Consider the following 27,801-nt stretch of genomic DNA (forward strand, 5'->3'; position numbering starts at 1 on the left):
CGTGTCTCGTCTCGTCTCATGGAGTAAGCGTCTCGTCACACCCCTACTTACAGGATATTATTTAAAACCGACACTGCAGAATGGTGCGATTGCCCAGTCATACATTACATCTACGGTTTCTCAAATAAGGGCACACCTCAAAAGGAAAATAATATGAGTATTTGTCTCTGTTACTAATTCCAGTAGCTGTCAAGAATAACATGCATTTAAAGGTCCCGTTCTTCGTGATCCCATGTTTCAAACTTTAGTTAGTGTGTAATGTTGTTGTTAGAGTATAAATAATATCTGTAAAATTATAAAGCTCAAAGTTCAATGCCAAGCGAGATATTTTATTTAACAGAAGTCGCCTACAGCGAACGGCCCGTTTGGACTACATCCCTCTACTTCCTTCTTTAATGACGTCACTAGAACCGTTTTTTTTACTAACCTCCGCCCACAGGAATGCTCCCTCAACTCTACCGAAATTCGTTTATGTACTTGCGCACTTCTTATAACTTACTGTGTTTACTCAGCTCTTACGGTGATTTTCTGAAGTAAAACTGACACTTCATCTTTTGTGTGATGTACAATAAACTTTATTAAACTCATCAGTATATCGTCGCTGTCGGGCGGAATCCTCGTATCTCCAAAACCATTATTTTTCAGGAAATTAAAAAAACTGCATATTTTTTTAATTATTAAACATTGTATCGTTAAAGTTGGTATTATACCAACGATGTTGGTATTATATATCGATGTTCATCAAAGTCTGCGGTCACGATGAGCCTTTTGACAAGAGATAAGGCTTTAAGAGCTATTCATATCTAATGATTGTGGTTACATACATCTTCCTAAACTCTATTTTAAAGGTTTAAGAGCTATACGTGAAGCAGAACAAAAAACGATGAGGTAACTAGGCTGTCTAATAGGCGGAAATTTGCCTAATCTGCACGCAAATTTACCGTGGCTCACAGGCTTCCTTCTGCACCAAAGCATTACAGCAATCGATTTTTAACAAAACAAGCCTACTCAAATGTATCTAACCTAACTATTTTCACTCGTTATTGTCTAAAAAAACAGACAGAGTTATGCAATGATAGGCTTACTGGCGCCAGTAACGTTAGACAGACCCTTTTTCTCCCATAAATAAAACCTGCTACTTGGGGTATTTTACATGCACAGTGCCAACTTCGAGTCAGTAAAATAATAATAAAAACAATAATTTAATGCTGGTATCCAAAACATTTATTTCAATTCAAGTATTATATTAGATACATTTTAAAACAATGCACACGTATAATAAGCCTAGTAATAATAAGCCTATAATACGTAGACATTTAAAATACATCAATAACTGATATAATTTATCATTTAGTTTAACACAGATAAAAGCAGAGTTAAGGCTTGCTTTACGTGTGCTCGACGAGGATTTCTTATCGTTGCGACGTTCAATCCTGAGGAGACAAAATGCCGGATTATTCCGCGTAAGCTCCCGCCGCGGAGTGAAGAAAAGGTTGAGTTACAAGGATTCTCAGACAGTTGAAGTGTCCAATGGAGTTACGAGATTTGCTCTCAAGCTATTTTCAACACTTTAGATTGGTTAAAAATTTGTAAAAATAACAGAACCACGTGGGGACTGACCAATAGCATCGATTTGTGAAAAAATATGAAATTGACCAAATTTGGACATACGAGATTTCCGCCCGATAGCGACGATATGTTTGATCATCATTCAGACAGCAGACTTGTAGGCTATTAATAAATAATCGATACATACAAGCAGATGACAAATACGTTATAATAACCGTAATTAAACTACTAAACTATACCTGTTCCATCTCTATACAGCACTCTGACTCGGTAGGCATTATTGTCCGACTCGAAATGAACACCGTTACTGAGAGTTTCTGATATTATCATCATTCCGTGAGATGAAATTGTCCTGAGAGACTGATCGCAAGCTCATGAAGCTCCGCCCCCTGGGTCGACCAGCAGCAGCTTATTTGAAAGTTTGCTATGTAACTAAGTGTGTTGCGATCATGCTAGATAGAACAGCAAAACAAGAACAAGCCCACTATAAACCGAAATACCGAAAATAAACCCAAAATATCACAACCCGCACCTGCCCACTTTAATAACATCATAAACTGAATCTCTTTATGAGCCAAGCTCACACAAGAAAAAATGCTTATAATAAGTGGACATGGCAACAGTTCAAGACTGTGAAGCAGCCTTACAAACAAACAAAACACAATGCTGCTGTTGACGGTGGTTTAGCTAAAATTGTAGAACATAACATGCCTTTGGTCGCTGTAATATTACATTAGTAAAAAATAGAGGATTTAAGACACGCAAGATGCCAGAATGTTGCTATAGTTACCATGCTGTCAATCATCAGTTTCACCAGTGAGTTCCTTACATACACAGAATAGGGGCTTTCGCACCGGATAGTTCTAGGAACTTAGTCCTAGGTTCTAGTAGTTCTAGGAACTAAATGTTCCCCTAGGAACGTTTTCTGGTTGCATTCGCACCGCCAGTAGGAACTCTGAAGTGACGTAAGCCGCGCTCGTTGTTTTGACTTTTATTTTGACACCCCGGCAAACCTTTATTTTGATGGCGCTGAGAACGGTAGAGCCATTACACAGCACTCCCATTCTCCGTCTGCATTAGTTTACAATCTATTTACCAGTCCTGTCTAATACGTTATTAGATAGAACTGTTATACATAGAAAGTAGACAGTTTATGCCGTGTGGTTGATGTCCAGTGTTGCTAGCTGAGCAGAAATACATAATCATGTTTCGCTTGGTCCCCTCAAAGTTGCGTTTGATTTTCTCCTCAGCGTAAAGGTTAAGAGGCCCATCTATCACTGTTTTCCATGTTCGTAGAGTTAGCTTCTGGAGTAAATATATAGGCTATAATCTGTGGGTTTACACAGCCTTTTTTAAAATGGCGGGTGCTGGTGTTTCGTGTGCGTTCGGCCAATCAGCGCCACCAACGTCACTGGTAGTTCCTATAGTGCTGGTTTAGACCCTACTCTGAAGTAAGAGCTCAATTAGTTCCTCCAAAAGTAGCCTAGTTCCTAGAACTAAAATCGTTCCCAGTTCCTGCGGTGCGAACACGCCGTCATTTGGGTACTTTCGCCAATACTTCTAGGAACTATGAAAAGGTTCCTCCGGTGCGAAAGCCCCTAATGATAATTTTGGGGACTCACTCCCATATTTAAATGCGGTTGTCACTCCTAAAACTTTACAATGTGTACATAGCCATAGATTAGCATATCTTTCTTTTAGTTCAGAACTCAGGATGGTAACCAAAGTAACATCTAGCCCAGTAGGATGAGATTGTTGCAAGAGTCTCTTAGAACAGACTGAAAATAAACAAATCATAATGTTTTGCACTATATAGCACACAGCTTACATTTGAGCTTTTTTCAGATATTATTGCAAAAGAAACAAATTATTATTTGTTTATTTGTATTCTAAAGTGTTGTTTTCATCACAAAAACAACAATTGTATTGCTAGAAAATAAAATTACGATTTTTTTGGTGAAGCCCGTGAAAATGTTGAGAGGGCAGGTAAAAAATGTGAACTACCCACAGTACTAAAAGTATATGTGATTGAACAAAAATAGTAATGTTATACAGTATATCGAGCTACCTCATAAAAATACTTGCACAGATTAAAAAAAAAAGAAGGACCTAACCAATATTTCCAAGACAGTTCAAGTAATCACAAACTGTGACGGTAATGTGTTGCGGATTGCGTTACATTCCCTAGAGGCTCTGTAAGTATTGCTTGAAATGGAGCATCTCCCCCAAACCAATTAAACCCCTTTCTCTCAAAGATTTGTTAGAGGGGAATTTCAATGACTTTGAAATGACACATGGGGTTTGCTCTGTGGATACGGAGTTACTGCACAACTGTGTAATAATAGTAGGCATAAATTCTGCTCACACAGTCTATACAAGTATTGATAATAATAATAATAATAATAATAATAATTTTAAGAGAAAAGTGATACAAAAAAAGTTGCTTTTAACTTAAAACTATATCCAAGGCAAAATACCCATACACATTAATAGGGCTTTTCACACTGCGCTTAACCCTGGGTTATCATCGTTCTAAGCACCGCTTTTAACCCCTGATAAAGGAACGTTTCACACTTGTAATTTAGAAGAGGGGTTATCACCACTTTTTAGTTTTACCCAGGGTTACGAACCCCTGTGTAGGGGCATTTGCGGTGTTAACCCCGCATTGCAGTGCCAAACTTGTACAGTGTGAAACGATGCGGCGTTAGAACAGTCTGCTTTACTGTGCGTTCACACTGGACGCGAATAGCGCGTCAAATTCGCGCCTGCTAGTTATACGTTTGACCACTTTGTGTCCATTCGCGCGTCAGAGTCGAAAGTTTCAAAAGTTTCGAAGCCCAAAGTTTGACGGCCATCTTTTTACAAGATGTCTGATGTTGATCGATCATTTATCGAGAGTCACCGCTCTGTATTTGCTCTGGAGAGCAGAACAGCGGCATAGGGATCATCGTCGCCGTATTTGGGAGGCGAACCCAGTTTGGCGAGTTTCACCAATTGCTCCAGGAGCTGCGCCTGGATGATGGCCGCTATCAGCGGTGCTTCCGCCTGTCTCGAGCCCAGTTTAATGACCTGTTGTCCCACATCGGAGTGAGGATCACTCTTGCCCTCTCCCACATAATCTGTAATTTATTTTTGTATTGATAATAAATGGAGCCAGCCTCCAAAAGTAATTAACCTGTCCTGTGTTTTTTTTTCTTTGTCTCTCACAACACTGTCCAGACACAAACTATTCTTATACACTAAAGTATATTGGTTGTCTTTACATTAGAATAATAATGTTTCATATAATCTGCATTTAGATATGGAATAAATAGCATTCAATACAAAATGAATATGTCTCGTATGTTGAAATCAAGTTTTTATGTGATAAAAGATTTACTTTGTTTTTACTTCACCACGTGACAGCAGCAAGCAGGCTCCTGATTGGTTAACGCGGCACGAATTGACGCAGAAGTTCAGATTTTTCAACTCGGGCGGCAGACGCGAATTCGCGTCAAACGCGTGACTGCACAAAAAGCACTACATAAAATCATTTGCGCGTAACATGCTTAATGCGCCAGACGCTCAATTCGTGCCATTCACGGCGTATTCGCGTCTACCGTGCCGCGCTCTACGCCTCATTCGCGCCGCAGGAATTTTTACGCGCTATTCACATCCGGTGTGAACGCACCATTAGACAGTCAAGGAAACACTTTGCATTGTTTATAAACAGTAAAATCAACGTTTGAAAGGAAAAATGTCAAATGCTGACAGAAAATGCGACAATTTGAGTGAAGAAGAGACTTTCATTTTTACCTTTATAGTCCAAAATGCCCATTCAGTATAAACTCAATAGTTCAGTCGGCAATACGAGGATGCACAACGCTAGAGCTTTTATGTAAACAGGTCGCGTGCTGCGTTCATACAATCAAAGACACTGACACCGCAAATATGCAAATAAGAATGTTAACCCAGTTAACGTCATTAACTGTTAACCCTGGGTAAATTATGATGGCGATGAACCACTATAGATTGAACACGTAATACGCATGTGCATGACATCATCGTTTTCAGAGATTCAAGTTTTTGTGATTTACACAGAGACCGTTTTCAAAAACTTGAACTGTGAAACCCATTTTCAAAAGTTTGCGTTTTCAGCCACCCAAAACGCTGTTGTTGTGTAATTAGGGCTGGGTATCGTTCAAAATCTTTCGATCTGGTGCCATTTTCGATACCTCAGTTTCGATACCGGTTCCTAACGATACTTTTTTCGATACCAATTTTATGAAATCCATTTTAACAAGATTACATAACACATTACCTCAGAAAATGTTGGTTTTATTTTTTCAGTTTGACTCATGCTCCTTAGCCAGTGCACCAAGGAACAAAAAAAGCACAAAGGAACAATTTTTTTTTTTTATATAAAAAATACAGTAAAACTTGTAATATTGTGAAATAGTATTACAATTTAAAATCTTATTTGAATATATTTCAAAATGTAATTTATTCCTGTGATGTCAAAGCTGAATTTTCAAAATCATTACTTCAGTGTCACATGATCCTTCAGAAATATGAAAACAGTTTGCTGCTTAATATTTTGGAAACTATGATACATTTTTTTTTCATGATTCTTTGATGAATAAAAATGTCAAAAGAACAGCATTTATTTAAAAACTAAATATTTTGTAACATTACACGTTTTAACGTCACTTTTGATAACTTCAATGCATCCTTACTGAAAAAAAAAATTCTGACTGACCAACACATTTTTGAACGGCTGTGTACACTCAGTAGGTTATTATTGCAATATAAACACTGACAGAGTGATCAACAAGGTACCTCTTCATTTACCAGTAGAAGGCGAAGCAACTTTCTGCTATTAATTTTACTCCGTGGCCGTGCACTGTCAAGGTCTTCATCATATTTGTCGTGGTACCGGTCTTTGCAGCAATTATTTTACCGCAAATACTGCATCGCACGCTGTTGGCATCGAGCCTGGAGAAATGTACCCACACTTTTGATCGACTTTTCCACATCTTTAAGGTATTATGTGTGTGTGCTCGCGTCTCATGAATATGTGCGCGGAGAGTTTGTGTGCGTGTGCTCGCGTCTCATTGAGTATGTGCGCGAGTTTTTTGTGCGTGCGCGCGTCTCATATGAGTATGTGCGTGGAGAGTTCCGCGCTTCTCGTGTGTGTAGAGTTACGCAAACTCTACACATGTATGTGCGTGAGCGACTTTATGTGTGTCGTTGTGCATTTCATATGTATTTGTTTGAGCACTGACGTTGAGGAGTTAACCCCTTAGGTATCGAAATCTGGTACCGAACAACATGTCATTTTTCGATACTCGATAGTATCGAGGCAATTCGATCGGTACCTAAAAAGTATCGAAACTCGGTACCCAGCCCTACGTGTAATCGAACGGCCGAAGCACATAAGCAAGCAATAAGGTACGAGAGGTAGAGTCCTGCACGGGTTCGGGTACCCGTGGGTAACCCGCAAATTTTGCTCAAACGGGTGAAAAATATCCAACTGTGTCGGATACGGGTGCGGGTCGGGTCGGACACGGGGGAAACACAGGTCTAAACACGGGTTTAAAACAATCATATGCAAACATAAAAATATATGCATATTTTTAGAAACACATCTACAAAAATATTCCTGTATTTCAAGTTGATAAAATAATTTAAAATCCACATCAGTTTATTTGTGCCCACGCGCCACGCCCTCCCAGGAATCTATAACGTTACCTAGGCTACTTTCACTTTTAAAAATTCCTCATAATGCGCACGCGTGATCTGCTTGCAGTCGTCGAGATGGATGCTGAGGAGTTGAAGAATAGAATAGCTAGTGGAGATTGTAAAGTTGTTGACAATACGTCATCAAAAGTCAAGTCCAGTGTGTGGGAGAAATTTGGAGTTATCTGAAGAAAACAATATTGTGAAAGGCTTATTTGCTGCATTTTCGTGTTGGATAGCCGCAAATGTGGAACTTCATCGCTGAGGAAGCACGCAGATAACTGTGGTAACAAACCAAGCAGTTCTATCAAACAGCATTTTTCAAATTTAACACTGTTCAGTATGTGTGGTGTGCAGGGCGTGTTTGGCTGAGGCTTGTGCGCTAGGGATGTGCAGATCAGCTCTAATGTCAATCCGCTGTTAAAAATAAAATCACCCATCCGCCAACCGCTCAAACCTATGATATTCTCTCGGATTTAAATATCTGCACCTGATCATCACATTACAATTATTCAAATTCTCAGTGTTAAGCATGATGATATAGTAACATATCACATGTAAGTAGGCTGCTTTTAAATGAACATTTATTTAAAATAAAAGTTCTTATATGGCAAAATTACATTTCTTTAATCGCTTAAACACAGGCTTTACTCCCTTCAATCTTGAATTATCATGGTTTCATTACATCACTGTTGGAAAACACTCTTATTAGAATAATTTCTGTTAACGTGTATATTTTAAGTTAAAGCTGTTAAGTTATAAAGCAATCTCATGTAGTGTTTTTCCTTTGCGTTTTTATATAATGACCACCAGAAGGTGCTCTAGGCATGTTTTCCTTGATTGCTTTTCCCTGAAGAGAAATACGTTGTTGAAAACGAAAGTAAAAGTGACGCACTTTCATTGCGTTTTACCGTAAAATTAGGGTTCTGTGTCTTACATTAATGATTTATCTCTCATCAACCCATGGCAATTCATTTGTAATTTTTTATAACTGGGCCCGTCTGAGTCGCAGATCATCAGCAGTATCCGCGGATATAACTGCGCATCACTATTGAATGCTTAGAGAATGGACACAGGCTGGGAACCCGCAACAGAACCGTGTCGGTGGAAAAGGGGTATCGGAGCATGAGACCGCAGTCTATATTTTTGACAACAGCCTCGTAATTCTCTATGCAGGAAAAACCCTGAGAACCTAACATTGGATTAGATTCATTAGGATCGACAAAAATTATTACATGTAATCATACCTATTATGGAAATGTAGTAAGTCATTATTAATTTATTCCATGAGCAGGATTCTTTGAGAGCACGAGCTGTTGCTTGCAGCAGTCATCAAGTCTAACTAAGGAAATTATACATTGTAGTTTATATAGATTTTAGGAGACAGTGCTAAGAAATGAAGACAAAGCACCAAAGCGACTTTAAAGCATGCAAATGAAGTATCCAGTTATAGGAACCCGTCCCAGACTCTAGATTGTTACCAGTCCAAATCCAATAAGCATAATTATTCAAAGAATGGGACAGAGGCTCCAAGAGCTCAGTAGTAGGGCTGCACGATTATGACAAAAATCATAATTGTCGATTATTCCCTTGAAATTGTAATTGCGATTATTAATTACGATTATCATAATTTACATTGAATATATATATATATATATAGACATATATATAATGTATATATAGACATATTATTATACATGTTTACTTTAAAATTTGTGAACACACACACTGTCCCCCTTTACTTAACATACACATAAATTGTAAGAATATGACTAATAGTAAAGACTACTAATAAATAAACATTAGGCCTATGCTAAAGCTATTAAATAGCAGTCCCAAACTAGCTTTTGTTAATACAATGTTGGTATGAGCCACCACAGTCATTTAAAAATATAAAAAAATAACACAAAGTGAAAATAAAGTGGCATTTTGGGGTTAATATTGAAATGACAGTTACCATGGTGAATAGGCCTACACAATATTAACAAGAACTGTTAATGAAACATGGAAACTGCTCCTGGCGAATAGAATGAAAATCATCCCTGCATGCAAATCCTTCTCAGCTAACACACGACGTACCATTAACGTGATTTATTGGTATTTTACTTTTATTTCGTGACTTACTAATTTACAACGTAACAACGTTGCATGCTCGTAGTTTCCTTTGCACTTAAACACAGCGCGCGCCGCCGCATTTGCGCGTGCAATTGAAGAGTGTGCGCTACGAGCACAGTAGCCTATAACGGCTGACAGGACAGGAACGTCCGTTTTTCTGAGGTGAAAGACTTTATTTCAGCGTACATATACGTCACTGCCTGGTAGTTCCTATTGTGCCGGGTTTTCTGAAGTAGTTGTGATTCGCCTCTCATAATATGTTCTAAATGCACGCAGAGTGGATTTTTTTTTTTTTTTTGTAATCGCGGCTTTGAACGATTACGTAATCGTGGGATCCATAATCGTAATCGCGATTAGAAATTTGATTAATTGTGCAGCCCTACTCAGTAGTCTCAGTAATCTGACTCGTTTGACTTGCAATAAAGAGAACAGGACTGGCAGGAACCTCTTGCTAAAATCTTTGCTCAACCAAATCATTCATCTGATGTCGTCATCTTTACCTTAAATGCTAAATATAAAGTACTTCCCCTTAGTTTTTCATGTGATGTTATGCAAGATGTAGGATCAGCAAATCTTAAACAGATTCTTAAATTTGTAATCCCACAGTTACCAAGATAAATTGTAGTCTGTTCAAGTTTCAGGATAATGGTACTATTTATTTCTTTGTGTAGAACTTTATTCTTCTTTTTTTTTTTACTTAAACTTTTTACTTAGTCAAATGTCAACGTGTTCACATGCATTCGACGCAGATTATATTTAACACCGTGTTATACTTTGTCCCATCCAGGCATGACGTGTCCAAGTAATTTAGCTGTCCACAATGAAAGCAAAAGTGTTGCACAACCACCACAATTACAGCCACTCAGAACATATATGATGTTTGAAATCCAGCAATGTGTCAGTGAGATTTTGGACCTTTGAGACCTCATTTACCACCAGATACAATTATAGAATATTATCTTATATGTCTTACCTGTAGTGTACGTGTGTGACTGTTGGATCTCTGTAACCAAAAATCCATGTCTGAATGTCCATGGGTCTTGCATTAGGGTAGGCTATGGTCATGTCTATTACCCACTGTAGTCCTTTAGCTTTGTTACCTGAGGGTGGGCAAACAGAGACAAAGTCACTTCAAGGCCAATTCACATCAAGAAAGAAATTAAAAAGCATTTCCCCTTCCCATCCTAACACAATACTTAAATACTGCAGAGGGGAGCATTTTTATCCTTTGAAATTTTGAGTTAAATTTCAGTCTGTTTCTTACAAAAAACCCTCATATGGCTTCAGAAGGCTTTCAAAAACAGTGAATTTCTGCTTTTGTTGTATGGAAAAGTACATCGTGAAAATACTGCAATACATTTTTTGTTCAACAGAACAATGAAAGTCATACGAGTTTGTATTGACATATGGGTGAAAATTACAACATTTTCAAGGGGGGAGGGGGAGGGGGGGGGGGCATTCCAACAGGTTTGATAGTTGTACCAATCACATTCCTACCGTATCACAATTGTGTTTAAGCAAGCACCTCAGACATCCTGGTTAAAAATCATGTGGAAAACAGTAACACTTCTGTTTTTATATTACAATACATACTAAATAAGATTCATGGCATTGACGGAAGAAAGAGTCAGCAGTTCAAACAAGTTTGACAAAGTTAATGAGGTAACTAGACTGTTGCCTTTACTGTCTCGAGAGTGAACTGTCTCTTTTAACTACAGAAGAGCAACACTTGATATTATTTAAACCTTGACCAATTTAATGCACGATTACCATTCGGAACAAGTTACTAAATTTATCAACATAAACTAAAAACCACTAAAAGTGGTTCAGTCAGTTAAAGAATTACAGATAGGAAAAACGGTTTGACACGCCCGTTTCCTACCGTACATGTAGCCAATCCCGTCATGAAAGGGACAGGGCTTTTCTCCACTGACTTTCTATGATGATGTCCAAAATTTTTAGAAGGCTGCTATGACTCTGAGATGGCGATCGGGAACATGGTTTGTGTAACATTAGCAACACATTAATAGCTGTTTGATATCGTAGTGAAGAAAGGCTAATCATATCAACTACCGTTATGCGTCAGACGTTGTAGAAAGCGATACATAGAACGCATCACTTTGTGATTTGGGGGTACTATGGACCTGATATTGTTCTAAAAGCTTCTTTTTTTTTTTGATCACAAGAAAGAAAGAAAAATCATGCTTGCACTCGTCTATTTAATGGCCGTGAATTCTGACCTTCAATCTGTTTTTTTTGTTGTTTTGTTTTGTTTTGTTTGTTTTTTAAGGGATTCAAACATGTCATAAAACTATCCCATGCAACTCATCCCGTATTCCAAGTGTTCTAAAGGTAAAGGTAGGGTTTGCCGAGAAATAAACCGAAAATGTAATCTAGTATTATTAGGGGGAAATCTTTGCTTGTTGCACTGTTCACATTCATGCGAGTGCGCAGCAGTTTGTGCCGGCATGCACAGAAAATTACATATACTTTATAAATCAGTTTTGTTATTGTTAACCAAAACTATTAAAAAGTTTTTGTTCATTCAAAAAAGCTGAAACAAAAATATTTGCTTAAAACTAACTGAAATAAAATAAGTTTAAGTACTACAATTAGCCGACTAAAACTAAAACTGAGAAAAGCTAAATAGGAATATAAAAATACTAATAAAAGAGAACATAAAATTCATGAAAAAATTTAATGAAAACTGAAAATGTTTAAATAAAAGCTTCTTCAAAATATGAATAAACACTAAAACGGTATATAATACTAAAATAACACTACTATATAATAGATCAATTTAGAGACGCAACTCTTACAGAGAGTTTAACATGCTAAAGCATCCCACCAAGCTGCTGCTAAAAATAATATAGCTGGAAGAAAACAAACAGAACAAACTTAAACTAGGCCTAGTCCCTCTTAATAAGCAGTTGAAGCACACAGTGACCATTATCTCTTTAAAGATCTCTGAAATTGCTAGTCAGCGGTCCCGTTAACTTCCTCTTCCTACAGTTCCAGGAGGATTGATTAAAAGTAAAAAAGAATATTAAAAATGTGTATTTCTGTGTGGGCATGTCCTCTGAAGTGTTCTGAAAGACTGTGATAGCTGTCTCCACACATTTACTAAGACAACACTGGCAATTATTTTGTTTAACCAGCCTTTAGTGTTTCTTCATTTTGAACCCTTGCCTGTCAGAATCAAACATCTCCATTAGTTAAGTCCTCCATTAAGTAGAGCAAATATATATGGTGTACGGTGGACATTCCAGACAAAATGGAAGAAAGATCCACCCAGCAAGATAGTTCAAGCATGTACTAGGTGTGGCAGGGAAATGTTGACACAGCGTAGTAATACAACATGAATTACTTCTTGATTTTATCAGCCCGATCAAATAAAAGAAAACAAATTACCACTAAATGTTTGTCTTTTTTTTTTTTTTTTTGATAATCAATTAATCCAACTCTCCGCCATTCATAAATCCTCTCCCGTGACCTCATGTAGTGTCCATCGCACTTCAGAATCTCACCGGAAGTAGTAGGTCATCTAGGGACATTTCACCTACGGTTTGTCAAATACTATGTATTCAGGGTCCGAAATGAACACCCGCCAAGCGCCAAATGCAGGTAGATTTGCCATTTGGCGAGTAAATCTCAAAAGGCTATCCGCCACACTGGCGAGTGAATGTTCATACCAAAATATGAAATATTCAGCACGCCTTTTTCAGCGCGCACGCGCTCTTCTGCCTCTTAAAGCCTTGTTTATACTTTCGCCTGGCTCCGCAGCGCGAGTCTCCGCAGACTGCGTGCGCACCTCCCCAAACGGACGAGGCGTTTATACTTGACGCGCTCGCCGTTGTACTATTCTTTGAAACGATAGGGGGCGACTCGAGTAATTGTCCTCTAAACCATCAGGAATCAGCGGTGAGAAGAAGAAAGCTATACACACGTGACAATGTTTATTTTAGTACACCACTACCAATACCACACTACAAAAAGAATCATGTAAAACCCAGTAAACCCTGAGATTATTACTCGTGACAATAAAACAAAATATATGGATATGAGAATGTGTATACAACATAACTAAATTAACGATCTCTTACATATTTTCTAATTTCACTAACATTTTATTAAGTTTCGTGAACATTTTTATTAAACATGGACCTTTATGTTAATGAAAAAAAATACTTTGTATGCTATTGTATGCTCATTTTTTAAATGTAAGCAACTCATAAAGACGTGCAAACTGGGTGCCGGTGTGGTGAGAAGTTCGAGCTCGGACAGATTCGGCTCGAAGTCGTTCATTTTCGGATGCGGCGCCGCGCGCGTTGTTACAAAAAATGTCGCGCACACCGCCAGGCGAAATTGGGTCTTGCGAACCCAACGTGCACGACCGCCCACACCGCAATGACGTAATTTTTGCCGCGCGCACCTTCGCGCTCGTGCGGACGCGTCGAGTATAAACCAGGCTTAACGCTCTCATCTGTTGACGGCGCTGAGGAAAAAGGATATGTGTGAAGCTCCCGCCACTGGAAGAAGCGGTCGCCGCCCATTTGTGTCCTGCCACTGGCAGTTGGAGAGCAAAGGCCGCGCACCCATCTAAGCCGCGCAGAACGTCTTCAGCACTCGCGGATCGTGCATACTCCGCCGCTGGCCAAGCTGCTTCTGCTTTACACACCATGGCCATTCTTTTCTCGAGAAAAGGAGTTTTCTCATAGCGTTTGCAACGCAATACTCGTTCCCTTATCTCTCAGGGAACCGAGGTTACGCAAGTACCCGAGTAGGCTACGTTCTGCCATCCCTTCCACATGAGTCAGGTATGAGTCAGGTAACAAAACTGACAATTTATTTTATTTCACCCCAATGATAGCAATATTTCATATACTTCTCTCATTTTGATCAATATAGATTTTTTTATTATTATACATTTAAAATTTTGCTCTGGACATGTTTGTATTCAACATAATAGGCCTACCTTATTATCTCAATTAAAAGTACTGAAATGAATGTATATGTGACGAAAAAAAAGGCTGTTTTATTTTGGCCTGTAAAAAATATGCTTGGCTGGTGGATTTTTTCATCTACCAGTCCCCGTGGCAGGTGAGCCAAAGTTAATTTCGGACCCTGTATGTATTCGGACACTACTCCATTGGCCTCCTGTTTTAGCAAACTATATAGTAGTATTTGATTATTGACCAACGAAAAAAAAACTAAACTAAAATATGAATGAACACAATCATATTAAGCGGCGTTGTCATACTAGCCATTAGAATCTGCTCTAGGAAATCTTGTTTTGTTTGAAAAATGTACGGGAATTGGGGAAAATCGGAAACAGTGTGACATTCCACTATAACTGATGCATTTACATAATGTCATCGATTACGCCAATGTGTCATTTTGGCCCTAGCAGATGCCATAATACAGATATTATCATTGCGGTTTAAAAAAAGGCAAAGGACGAACTGCTATTTGGTAATTCATACACGGATCATGGGAAATATAGTGGAAGAGCCATATCTGTTTAAACTTAAACAATAAATAAAATGCATAAAATAAGTTTATGGATAAGAGATTGTGTTCCTTACTTTGAACTGGTGCACTTCCTTCTGTTCCCAGGATGCCGTTTTCCTGCTGGGGTCCTAAGGTCTTCAGGATAATCTGTGTGGCCCCCAGCCGAGGCAGTGTTACGTGAGTCAAGTAGGGCAAGTCATTCTTTTTGGCAAAGGACTGGCTTGTCTCTCGTCTCTTTCTTAGGAAGCCTCCCTCAGGAAACAGCACAATCCACTTCCTGTCTCTGCTGTAGTAATACTTGTCTAGGTGATCCTTCAGGTAAATTAGCTGCTTTTCTCGATATGCTTTGCCCTGTTGGTAATGCACAAAACTTGTCAATTTTGACTAAATGTCTCCTTGCACTAACAGCCATTTAGTTTGTTAGCCCCGCTACTTCAACAAATGTACAGAGAGTGCAGAAAAAAGACCTAGCTAGGGTTGTCAAACGTACTACCGGTACCAGTCGCTACAAAAAAAATTAAACAATAATTGACAGAACAAGCATTTCTGCAGTACAGGTAATAACGAGTACTGGGAATATTTGGTACCGGCCAGTAGACCCCGCACTCATTTGTGTTTGTTTTGCACGCTCTCTGAGCATCAAAGGTTTCTATGTACAGCGTGTTTTTACAAGCGTCGAGCATCGTAGCCAATCACAATCATATCTGTTGAGCACATGAACACAATGGCCAATCAGAAGTGCTAGTCAGTAAGTTAGTCAGAATCCACTTAACTGCTGAAAAGTGTAAACAATGTAAATAAGAGATTCATTGTACAATTAAGACAGCTTTGTGCAGAAGAGAGTGCAGAATTCAGTGAGTTTGCACTTTAGAGATTGACAGTCTTAGTGTTTATAAAGGAAGCTCTTCTTTTGCTTCCTGTTTATTACACATTCACAACCTGATTACAAGTTTAGTTTTTCATACTGCTAAGTTCACTGCAAAGTTTCTAGATTGACAACCGTATTTAAATGCAGCTGAATCAGAAACTGCAATGATTGACAGTGATAACCAACAGACAAGACAAAACAGTAAAAAAAAAAAAAGTAAAGTACCTAATTCAACAGTTTTTGCTCTGGTTCTGAATTTGGTACAGACAGCCGCTCATTTTTTCTGGTATTGGCACAGACTAATGAAAATTTGGTACCATGACAACCCTAGAGCTAACTAAAAATTACAATAATCAACTCATATCAACTTTATCCACGTCCATTTATGTTACAAAACATCCATATTTACTTTTAAGGTAACAGGTCTTACCTGCCTGATGAAGAAATCTCCATGAATCAGGGACACAACCCCAAAATTTGTATACTTAAAAACATGGTCCATTAACCACATCATCTTTCGTACAACCTGGATAAGAACATTATGATTAGTTTTGTTGCCTGATTAAAATCTGGAATATTTTCAGAGCGACAAACCTTAAACATAAGGTCTGAGCAGAACAGTACTAAGCCTAAAGCAACCAGAGGTGTGCTTACCGTGCCCTTGTCCTGCAAGCACATCATTAGGGTGCACACGTCTCCTGTGGCTTGATGGTTGACTATGACCATGGCTTCATCTTCAGTCATTGGTCTTACATCGTCACCCCATTCTGTCACTAAAAATACCACAAAAAAAACAGACACATTACTCAGATTGTCAGAAAACCTTGAGTGTTACCGATACACGTCATTGATATACACAAACTAATCAAAAGTTTGTGGTCAGTTTGATTTTATTTATTTTTTTATGTTTTGAAACAAGTCTTTTATACTCACCAATAGAGTAGCACGATTAATCGTTAAAAGATCTCGAGTTAAACACCCACACAATCTCATTTCTAAATGAGAGTGATTTAGCTATGTCTATTAAACCTTTGACAAAATCACACATTTAAACATTTAAATCTGAGTTTGTGATGCCGCAGACACAGAGAAAGATATATATATATATATATATATATATATATATATATATATATATATATATATATATATATATATATATATATATAATAAATATAATAAATATATATATATATATATATATATATATATATATATATATATATATATATATATATATATATATATATATATATATATTAGGGGTGGAGCCGAACCCGAATACGGTATTCGGAAAGGCACAAATAATGTGTTTTTTACGAATACTTATTTCGAACAAATACTTTAAAAATATTTGTATTCGGGAACAAGAAAAACTTTATTTCAAAAAGCTGCGTTTCCTGACCGGCGGTGCTGCTGATGTGGTGGCTGTAAATCCACTTGTTGATAAGAAAGGAGGAAAGAGCCACATATGGAAATATTTTGGATTAGGCTAATGTCACGTTGTCATACGGGGCCGTTCACATAGCGCGTTTTTTGCGCGTGCAGATTTCAAATGAGCGGCGCGGTTGCACAGTAACAACAGACGCCACGAGAGAGCAAGCGCTTGTGGAAAGGGGAAAGCGGTGCGAACTGCGCTCTCCATGATGACGAGGAAGTATCAGCAAAGAATTAATTGATTTCTAGCCCTTGCATTAGCTTTATATTTATGGAGATGAGAAATGAAATAAAAAGCCGTCATTATGTTATTAATATCAGTCCGTCAGAAAAGCAGTTCGGCTTATTCTTGGCTGGATAACTCTTAGCAGGTTTAAAAAGCCCTTTTAAAATGAAATATGAATGCAGTTTTGGATTAAATAAAAGTACAGTCAAGTCAAATAAAACACGTTTTATCTCCTGTATAGTTTGGTAACACTACAATAAGATACCATTCATTAACATTACTTAATGCGTTGTCTAACATCAACACATTGAGTGAACAATATATTTTTACAACATTAATTAATGTTTTGAATGTTATTTAATACAAACACTTGATTGGTCATGTTTGTTCACTTCATTCATTGTGCATTAAATAATGTTAACATAAATAATGTTGACTTTTGATTTAAAAAATGTATTTTTAAATTAACCCCAAGGAGAATAATTGCGACAGTAGCCTATATAGGCCTAACTATTGTTTATTGTTAGGTCATTTTATCTAATGTTATCTAACAAATGGAATCTTATTGTAAAGTGTTTTTAATACTACAGTTTCCATCTTTGTAAACGATACACTTTAATATATGTAAACTTAATCTAAATTAAGCTTTGGTACCGAAATTGGTACCGAGAACCATAGATTTTCACTGGTATTGGTACCGTGACAACACTAGTAGCTCTGTTAGCTCGGTAATTTAGACAAGGCTGTTGACAGAGTAACGTTAACGTAGGTAATGGCTGTTATGTTATTATTATTTTTTAATGACATTCGTTGTTACATGTTCATTGCTGGATTTAAGGAAAAACATCAACCAATATTGTATATCCATAATTATTATAATTAAAGAATACTTACACTATAACGTAAATTAGAAGTGTAACGCAAATAAATGGATTTTTACACCTATTTAGAATTTTACTCGAATACAAATACAAATACTTTTCCCCCCTCAACAAATACAAATACAGATACAAATACCGGCTGTTTTGCACATCCCTAATATATATATATATACCAAAAAAATCAAGTCAACGTCACATTACAAAGAAAAGCTATACAAGTTAATGAAGACAAGACGCACTTTGTTACTGTGTTACTCCCCTCCACTTACTCCATGTACTATGCCCTTGACGGCGGGTTTAAAACAACCCTAAGAAGAGCAGGAAACCCAACGGATCTCTCTGAGAGGTCATGCTGAGTCTTGGCATGGCTGACACTCTCTGCTGTTAACAGCAAGTCAAAGATCACAAACAAAATAAGTCATTACAGCAGCTCCACCGTATCAAGCTGGGGTTGAGGGCACCTGACACGACGAGTTACGGGGCACCCATGTTTGCTAAAAGATACAACCAGACCTATCAACGACGAGTATTTGCTTACAGACTTCAGGACATGCGGGCTGGTAGGATTTCACACTGGGACATTGTAGATCACAAAAACCTCTGTGAACACCTCTAAGAATGATCACAGGCTTTCTACGAGGAAATCTGATAAAAAACAAGTGAAAAAATGAGAAGAATTTGTATTTCTTGTTAAACACGTTATCTGTTTTCCGTGTTTGAAGCTGCTTTTGATTTTTATAGATGACTGATTTGTGCTGTGTTTGGACCTAAAGACTGTTATTAGGCTTATATAATTTTAGTGATATTATTATACTTTTTTTTTTTTTTTTGTGTTATCAGTGAATAAACAAAAATCGGCATACTGCTGCTCCCAACAAAATATTTATTGATTAAAATAAGCAACGTTTTGACCGTTTTTCATAATTACTTGTGTGGTTTGCTTGGTATGTGGTTTGGCACTGTGGTTTTGCTTTTTTATAGAAATAAAACAAAAACAAAAAACCATTCAGTTCAGTTGGACAACGGACACTACAATTATAAACTGAAGTTGAGGGGTGGATGATTTCCTGACCATCATGACTCACTGTTACCAAATAAAATGATTTTACTTTCCTGAACAGTTCAAGGTTTCAAAGTCACAAGATTGCATGTATCACTGTTTTACAACATCATCATGTCGTTCAATGAGAGAGCTAAAGAGATTGTGCCATCCATTAGACAATATTGTCTGGCATTTATTAACGCTTACAACTTCAAGCCAACAGTGATTATACCAACAAGCCGTTTGCTACTTCCACAAGACCCAGCAAATGTAATTTAGGAGAAAATCTTGGACCTTAGACAGATCACACCATTGTGAGCTGCATCAGGCCCCTCATAATTTCATTTGCAACCAGTTAGTACAAGACTCAGATGAACAAGGACAAAACAACGCCATTGCTGTGCAGTCTATTCAACAACGCGGGGTAGGATGTGATGAACCGATATGACTTTAATTATCTCACATCAGCAAAACAACTTTGATGCAAACCTGCACCTCTGAGAACAATATAAAACATCCCTCCCAGTTTTTTTTGTTGCATGTAATACAGGAGCTTGGTCATGGACATGGGGAAAACTCATGCAAACACAATGCAAAGAGCTTTTCTTTCCTTGTTAACTTTGGAATCATCAATAGTGTACGTAAAATAGGACAGAACAATAGGGAAAAAAAATCAATTGGACAATAATTAAAATGCAGATATTGCAGGACAGAGAAAGAACTTCAGTTTTATAAAGTGGCCACCATCATCCCCATTTATTTAATCGTATCTTGCTCGTATGAGCTGTGCTGCTATTTGCGGGTGTCATTTCAAATCAGAAAATGTCAAACCAAATCACAGGAGTGGCTAGTTTAACTGCAACTTTTAGTTGGTTGCTGTACTATTGGTTTCTAGTATGAGTTCCAGCTCAACTTCTGCATCAAACTGTATCAGCTGGTTATTCCTGCCCGGCCTCCACTCCAACTGGTAGATGTGAATCGCGCTGCTGCTCATTTGCATCAAGCTGCTCAATTCTGTCACATCACCAATAGTCCCTGTCACTCATGTCACTAGAAATTAGTAACTCTCATTGACAATAAATTACTTTAGGTTGTTTTGTCGCTGCTAATCATTATGTGAATGCCACTTCAATAGAGAATTGCACATTCTGTTGTTATTTACTGAACACAGAACAAAATTCTGCATTCCACTGTGCTGTTTTTCTATATAAACATTCGCTAGGATCAGGGGTTCTCAACTCTGGCCCTTGAAGTCCACTTTCCTGCACAATTCAGCTCCAATTAAGGGTCTCTGATAAGGGTTTTTGGGGCCGATCACCAATTACCGAACACTGGAAGCAGTATTGGCCGATACGGATCACCGAAATAAATAATAGGCTACTATATGATAAATAGAAGGCTTCATATAGATTTCTCTCTTTAGAGAGAAATCCACCTTTCATACAGATTACATAATCAGAATATTTATTGAATATAATATTTTCCGATTTGAATTGGCTCATTTAAAAGTAGACAATTCAAGCTTTCTAAGGATATTTTTCTCGTGTCTGTGAGGCAAGTAGCCCATACGCTGAGTTTCGGTTCATTTTTGTGACGCGCTCCACTTGACGGAGGCCGAGACAACAAAGCACCCAGTTTGTTTCCTTTATTTTACAAAAGCACAAAGTTGTGTTGTTATTGTGAGTTTATGTATTACGTATTATGTATTACTCTTACCTGTACCAAAACATTACCAAAAATGACAGAGTATTTCCGCTGGTATGAGGAAAAAATGCAAGTAATTGCTAATACTAATACTAATACTTTAGCCTCCACACAAACATTTGGATATGCAGCTAATAATAGCGCACATTTATCTAGGTTAACGTTAGAGAGAGTGGCCAAGTTACTTGCATGTTTCAAATGATAAGTCATATTTGATGTCGATGGATAATAGGCAAAAGTTTGGATTAGCCCTTAGCCTCTTCTCACCGACTAAGGGTGTAGCCCTAGAAAATGGACCTTGAGGGCCAAAGTTGAGAACCCCTGCGCTAGACAGATGAGTTTGACTGTTCGAACCAATCAGTGGAACCCATTAACTCGCAAAACACTTGGAGTTAATGGCTCATGGAGAGAAAGATTTTCAGTGAATAATGACTTATATTTTGATCAGTTCCTCATATACATCTGAAAACATGGAACAGATCTGTTCTTTGTGCCGCCTTATTCAGAAAGGCGACACGGATTTGACCTCTGCCACACATAGTTATCTTCACATGCATCATCAGGTCAGACTCTTATCAGTGTACAGGGAGGCAGCTTGTGTAAAATTGTGTAAACCAGGTGAAAATTACGACAAACAATTTTGAATGACAGATACAATCATTGTACCTTTTTTATTCCAAATACTTTAAAAACAAAACACACATTGTCCTGTTTTTCCTTAGAGGATACCAGGACAGCCTCTAAACTGAAGACACCGCCCATATGACTCGCAGCTCATTTACACATGAGCAGGTATTCAATAGGAAAACACAATTAATAATTTAACATTCTACCATGTTGTTTTCCGGACATTGCTCATCCCAATTTGTGAGCATTTAGCACACAGCTTAGCATAACCCAAAACTGTATGCTATACTCAACCTGTTCCTGTGAGAAGACGAATGAAAATAGAACTAAGGTTTTGATTTATTGTGCTCTTCTACCAGATTCAACTTCGTATAGGTGAAGAATGCACAAAGCACACCAAACGTGACGACGCAGAATTAAGGAATTTTCCAACAGTAAACGTGAAAGGGAAGCTTGTCTACCCATCACTTAAGTTAACTTTTGATCATCAAACAAACACAAACAATTTGCCAATTAAATTAAGCAACTATCCGTTACAAAAACAGTGCCATCAGTGGGCATGTTTGATTAATTTCTGTGAACATTAATAAATACATATGCATATACATATGTGTGTGTGTGTGTGTGTGTGTGTGTGTGTGTGTGTACTTTATATATTTCTGCGCTCCATAATAAGCATTTACAGGTATATCACCCAAACCAAGAAACTATATTTCTTTTTAGGTTTCACGCCATTTTTAAAACAAAATTTTACCTTTTTAAAGAGCAAATATTCCTATTATTGTTCAATGATTATGAGATCATAAAATCTCCACTTATAATAAAATTGCTTAAAATCATTTTAGATTAAGATTACAGCATATTAAACTGTCACATCTGAATGTCACATTAGTAACCTTTATTTGTTATCTTGTAAAAGGCTGACGAACGGTCTTATCTATCTTCATGACCGGCTGATTGTCCCAGCCCTTGCGCCTCCATCTCATGGTCCACATAATCAGTCTAGAGCTTTCTGCGTACAATCAACACTCTTGCTACTCTTAGTACCAGCGTGCAACAAAATGAAATTAGCCGTGAAATGCCCGTGAGTAAGCAGGAGGCGCATCAACTCGCCTCGATCCAACCTGTCCATAAATTCAAACTGGCTTTACAAGGAAACCTAAAAATCTTTTTCTACTGGAAATAGTCAAATTCAAATCAATACTTGTATCACACTACACATGAAGCAATACAGGCCACTTCCACTCTGTGATGAATGATAATGTGGATTCATTAAGAGAGATATGAGGTAAACAAATACATCCCATAATATTCCTACCATATAATACTGTCCAAATACACTATTAAGGCAAAAAAAAACAACCCACATAGTAATAGCTTAATCAAACTTGTCACCCAAAGAAAATAATGCAATCGATCCAAACAACGGAAACCCAACAGTGTGAGTGAGAGTCAATAAAGATGAAAAACAGTCAATAAATCTCCACTCAGCAGTCAAATTTTGGCACCACAAGGAGACTCTGACTGAAGTCTGGTGCCCTGCATGGCTCACTTGAAGAAACATTGTGTCAGGCAGTGAAATTGACCATTTAGATGCCTAGTCCAACTCTGAATAACCTTATTAAAAAAGGTCAGGAACACTCTTAAAAAATAACAGTTCTTTATTGGCATTAATGGTTCCATGAAGAACCTTTAGCCAGTACACACTAGGGCAGCGTTTCCCACCCTTTTTTTTTTTTGCCACGGCACAGTAAACAAATCTCATGGCACACCACTAAAGTCCCGTCCGAATGTGCCATCTCAGTAATCATTACGGACAATGTCAGTAAAGATTACAGCGACTTTTACCTTCAGTAAAAAGGTCTGGAAAAATGACCTCAGGTAATACTAATCCCATGCAAATAGACCCACTGTAAGGCCTAGTCCACACGCACACGGGTATTTTTATAACCATAGTTTTTCCTCCTGCGTTTAAAAAAAAAAAATCCCGTCTACACATGCTCGGTTTAAAAGAAATCTCCGCCTACATGAAAACGCAAAAACACGCTATCAAGCGCTGTCAAGAGCATGCCACACCAGCAGACGGCGATATAACCCTAATCGTAAAGCCACGTTGGACAATCAGAAGCCTGAATCAGCTGTCTACACGACAACACTGCAACCGGCGTTTCTGAAAATCCTCACCCTGGCAGGGGTTTTCAAAAATGTTCGGTTTCAGAGACCTGATACTGCGTTTCCGTGTGGACGAACGGCCGAACCGCGTAAAAAAAGTCACGGTTATAAAAATACCCGTGTCCGTGTGGACAAGGCCTAAATATGTGCGTAAATATTTCGTCATTTTCCGTAGTTTTTCAAGTATGGAGACGCTTGAAAAAGCATTCAGTTGCGTTCTAGACGCTGGGACAAGTCTGTGGCAAAACTCAAGTGTTTACATACCATTCAGATCAGAAAGAAGATCGAAAGCACTTGTTAGAGGCACTAAATATCTTTTAGCATTAGGTAAGTTCCTTTTACCAACACAATCCAATCTGAAGTCAATTAACACATCGTTCGACCGGACATAACTGTTTTATATAGCCTATATAAATATAGGCTGTCTGCACACGTGATATCAGGAAGCAAAGTAACACACACATGACGACAGGAGGGTAACGGCGATGTGCAAATCGAGTTAGTCCTCCCACTTCTGCTAGTTTTACTGAAATATCTCATCCCGTGCGAATTGGCCATTACTATTACAGACGTAAAATTATATTACTCCATCTACCCTTGTAAAGTTAATCCCGTCCGAATAGGGCTTAAGAACTAAAGTAACTAAATTGTACAAACATGCATTATTTAAAATGGTATATTAAAACTGGATATTATAATAAAATCACATTTAATGTGAAACTTGAGCTTAAGTCAGGTAGGAACAGAATAAGGTCATATAGGTAGCTATTTGATGTTGTTGGTGGTGATGATGATAAAACAACAAATTGACATGTCGCTGTAGGGCAGAAACCCCGTATTTTTTAAATAATTAAACACTGTGTCAAAGTAGGTATCGTGGCTTTATGTATGGAAAATAATACACGTGCAATATTAACATGTTTTGAAAATCAAGCTCAGATGGAGTTAACAAATGACAAAGATATTTTGTCCATCACTGGAACAGCTGCATCTGAGACAGTCAGTGCATTATGTTTCATCAACTGACAGGTAATACAAGTATTGTAGCTTTTCTTGTTGTTGAATGCATTTGGAAAAAAATCTCATGATATAAAAGATGAAGCGCCATATCAATAGGATAGGCTATTTAAAACAATATATTGGCTACAACTAGACAGCAAATACCAGACTGAGACTCTTCTCTGCTCTTTAAATACAAAAAACATTAGCCTTTATAGACAATGTTTCTTGAGTAAAGAAAACTTTTTCAATAAATTGAAAAAGATTTATTCAACTTTGCATTGCAAACAAGCAAAGATCTCCAAATTGCATGTAGCACTTCATTCACGATATGAGATTTATCTGACAGTTTGAAGAGCCAATGGAGTTATGTGGTTAAGTCACAAGCTCTTTTAAATGCTTTTCATTGGTTAAATATTTCTAAAACCACATAAAGAGGTAAAGCACTCCGTGTTCTTCCGTGAGCACTTATCCTCAAAAAAAAAAAAAAAACTTTCCTTTTCCTTTATATCCTGCCTTTCCTTTTCCCTTATGTCCTTGCTTATGCTACTCTGAACAATGACTGAACTTCGTATTTTGAGCACTTCTTGCATTGTTTTTTTTGCCTCTTCACGATGACTCGCTTAATTTAGTCCTAATTTGTAAGTCGCTTTGGACAAAAGCGTCTGCTAAATGACTAAATGTAAAGGATGACCAATAATATTGATTTTTACAAATAAAACAAAACAAAAATGCTGAAATACGAGATTTCTGCCTGACAGCGACAATATATTCTTTTTTGTAGCATTTAATAAAAACATTTTTTGCATTTGATAATTTTCCACAGAACACCTGACAACCTGTCACGGGGCGTAACGGTTCTCAATTTTTTTTATTTTTTTTTAAAATCAACCGTACCATTCTCGGCATGCACTTGCACCGCGGTTCATCTTAAATCTGACAACACATCTATAAAATGGTTTGTTGAAAACAAAGCATAAAACAGACACACAGAGTTCGGCTAATGCATGTTTCTGTCGATGCATACACGTTCTGGCTTCCCAATACGTTACAACAGCGATGATCAAAAAAACGTGGACAAAACAGACACTCTTTGTAAACTTTGTTCAATAGGAGTACCGTATACTCTAATATCAGCAGTCATTTATGCCGTCAGCACCCGGGTGTTGATAGCGCGCGAGCGCAGGTGAGACTTGAACAACACTCGTTACTATCTGTGTTTAAACTAAACTCATTTAAGCCTTGCCAATTTAAACATTCAAGCGCAAGAGGCAAAAGAGAACTCGCACGTGCACTGTAAGAAGATTGGTGTGTGCACTCATCCAAAACGCGCATGCCGAAAGCCCGAGAACGAGAAAATATTGAGTTCTCTTTCAAATCTTGCACTAGAACGGACAAATTCACACAAAAATGATGTCAACTTGCCCGTCTTGGCGAGTATTCTAACAAACAGTCGGTTACGTCTTAAGTAAACGTAAACAGTCGAGAAAGACAACGCATATGTGCAGTATTTTGGATCCATGCATTATGTCTTAAAGTGACAACAGATTAATATTCCTGCTGTCTGTGTTTAATGTCAATCAAACAACAAAAGACAAGGAAATCACTCACTGTTTCTGACTCAGTTGTAACTTTAATAATGATCTATTTTTATTCAATTTATACAGTGACGATTATAAGCAATGCTATTTTACATTTAATTACTTTATTCAGTTTCTGTTCCTGTCTGAAGACTACTGTTAGATACCCAAGTAACCTGAGAAGCACGGTTTATTTTATTTGTATCTTTGCTCCATTGTATTTATTATATATCATCTGTGGAAGATGTAGGGCCATAAAATGTTCATCCAATTATTGTCTCCGAATGCAATGATACAGTGTCCTAGCTGCGTGTCAACGTATGTATTTACATGCGCATTTTAACATGCAACCGAAAAGTATCTTTCATCTCTCATATCTCTCGTCGCACGTCATTAACCAAACTAATTGTTCAGTTCGGTTCCGTACTCTGAGTAGAATTATTGTGAGGAATGTGGTTGTCACAACATGTATTTTTAGTGGGATAATTGGGTTGTAGAATGCGGTTGCCGCTCTTGTAAATTACTGTACTCTGTGCACCGAACAGGATTGGCACAAAAAGGTGAATTGACAGCCAGCTTTAGTTGCAGTGTGTACATGGTCTTTAACATTCATAGAACCTTTACATTCCACAAAAGGTTCTTTATAGTGAAAAAAAGTTATTTGGATTGTTAAAATCACTGAAAGGTACTTTGAGGAACCCAAAACGGTTCTTCTATGGCATCACTGCGAAAAACCTACTTTTGGAACATTTATTTTTAATAGTGAAATCGAGGAAAAAGCTGGTCTTACCTGTGTAACCTGCACACCAGCCCCAAGAAGCCACCATAGCCAGTAACCACCTGAACATGACCCCTTCAATGTACCAGAACGTGTGGGCATCCAGAACTCTTAAAGGCTGCAGGACTATCAGGTAGAGGCAGTAGGACGGGATCGCAACACAGTTATTGACAAACATGAAGGTGAAACGGAGCAGCGACTTCATTAAGATCCAGAACAATTTGCGGGCCGCGTCCAGATGGGGAGCCATACTTTACTGTCCTGCCTGCAAAAAAAGAAAGTAAAAAGAACATCAAAGCAAATTATATCTAAACACTTTAGCAATGCCTGAAGCTGATGTATGTTTAAACCAAGGTAGTCAACTCAAGACGTGGAGGAGACTCAAGTATGTAAAGAATGTATAGAGCCGTGGCTTACTTGCATATGTGAAGTGAACTGATTTACTAACACACATCCAGTAACCTCAGATATAAAAGTGCCGGTTCATACTGACACCCTTTAAGCCAGTTAGACTTTGATATCTGTGTATCATGTAAAACAAACAAAGAAAATCTTTGGTTCAAATGAAAGTGTC

The 27,801-nt window shown here is 37.8% G+C and overlaps 1 protein-coding gene across 1 annotated transcript in view; it reads right to left on the bottom strand.

The window, feature by feature from the left end:
- lpgat1 (lysophosphatidylglycerol acyltransferase 1) overlaps nucleotides 1–27,801 on the bottom strand; it is a 34,609-nt gene that overhangs the window by 5,455 nt on the left and 1,353 nt on the right. The window contains exons 2-6 of the mRNA XM_084090475.1: nucleotides 27,240–27,492; nucleotides 16,436–16,554; nucleotides 16,212–16,307; nucleotides 14,988–15,264; nucleotides 10,376–10,502 (exon numbers count right to left, since the gene is read on the bottom strand). Of these exons, the coding sequence (XP_083946601.1) occupies nucleotides 10,376–10,502; nucleotides 14,988–15,264; nucleotides 16,212–16,307; nucleotides 16,436–16,554; nucleotides 27,240–27,477 (857 nt within the window). The 5' untranslated portion in view covers nucleotides 27,478–27,492. The remainder of the gene's footprint in view (nucleotides 1–10,375; nucleotides 10,503–14,987; nucleotides 15,265–16,211; nucleotides 16,308–16,435; nucleotides 16,555–27,239; nucleotides 27,493–27,801) is intronic.

The sequence above is a fragment of the Abramis brama genome (assembly GCF_963993115.1).
Source record: "Abramis brama genome assembly, chromosome: 18".
In the NCBI taxonomy this organism is placed as follows: Eukaryota; Metazoa; Chordata; class Actinopteri; order Cypriniformes; family Leuciscidae; genus Abramis; species Abramis brama.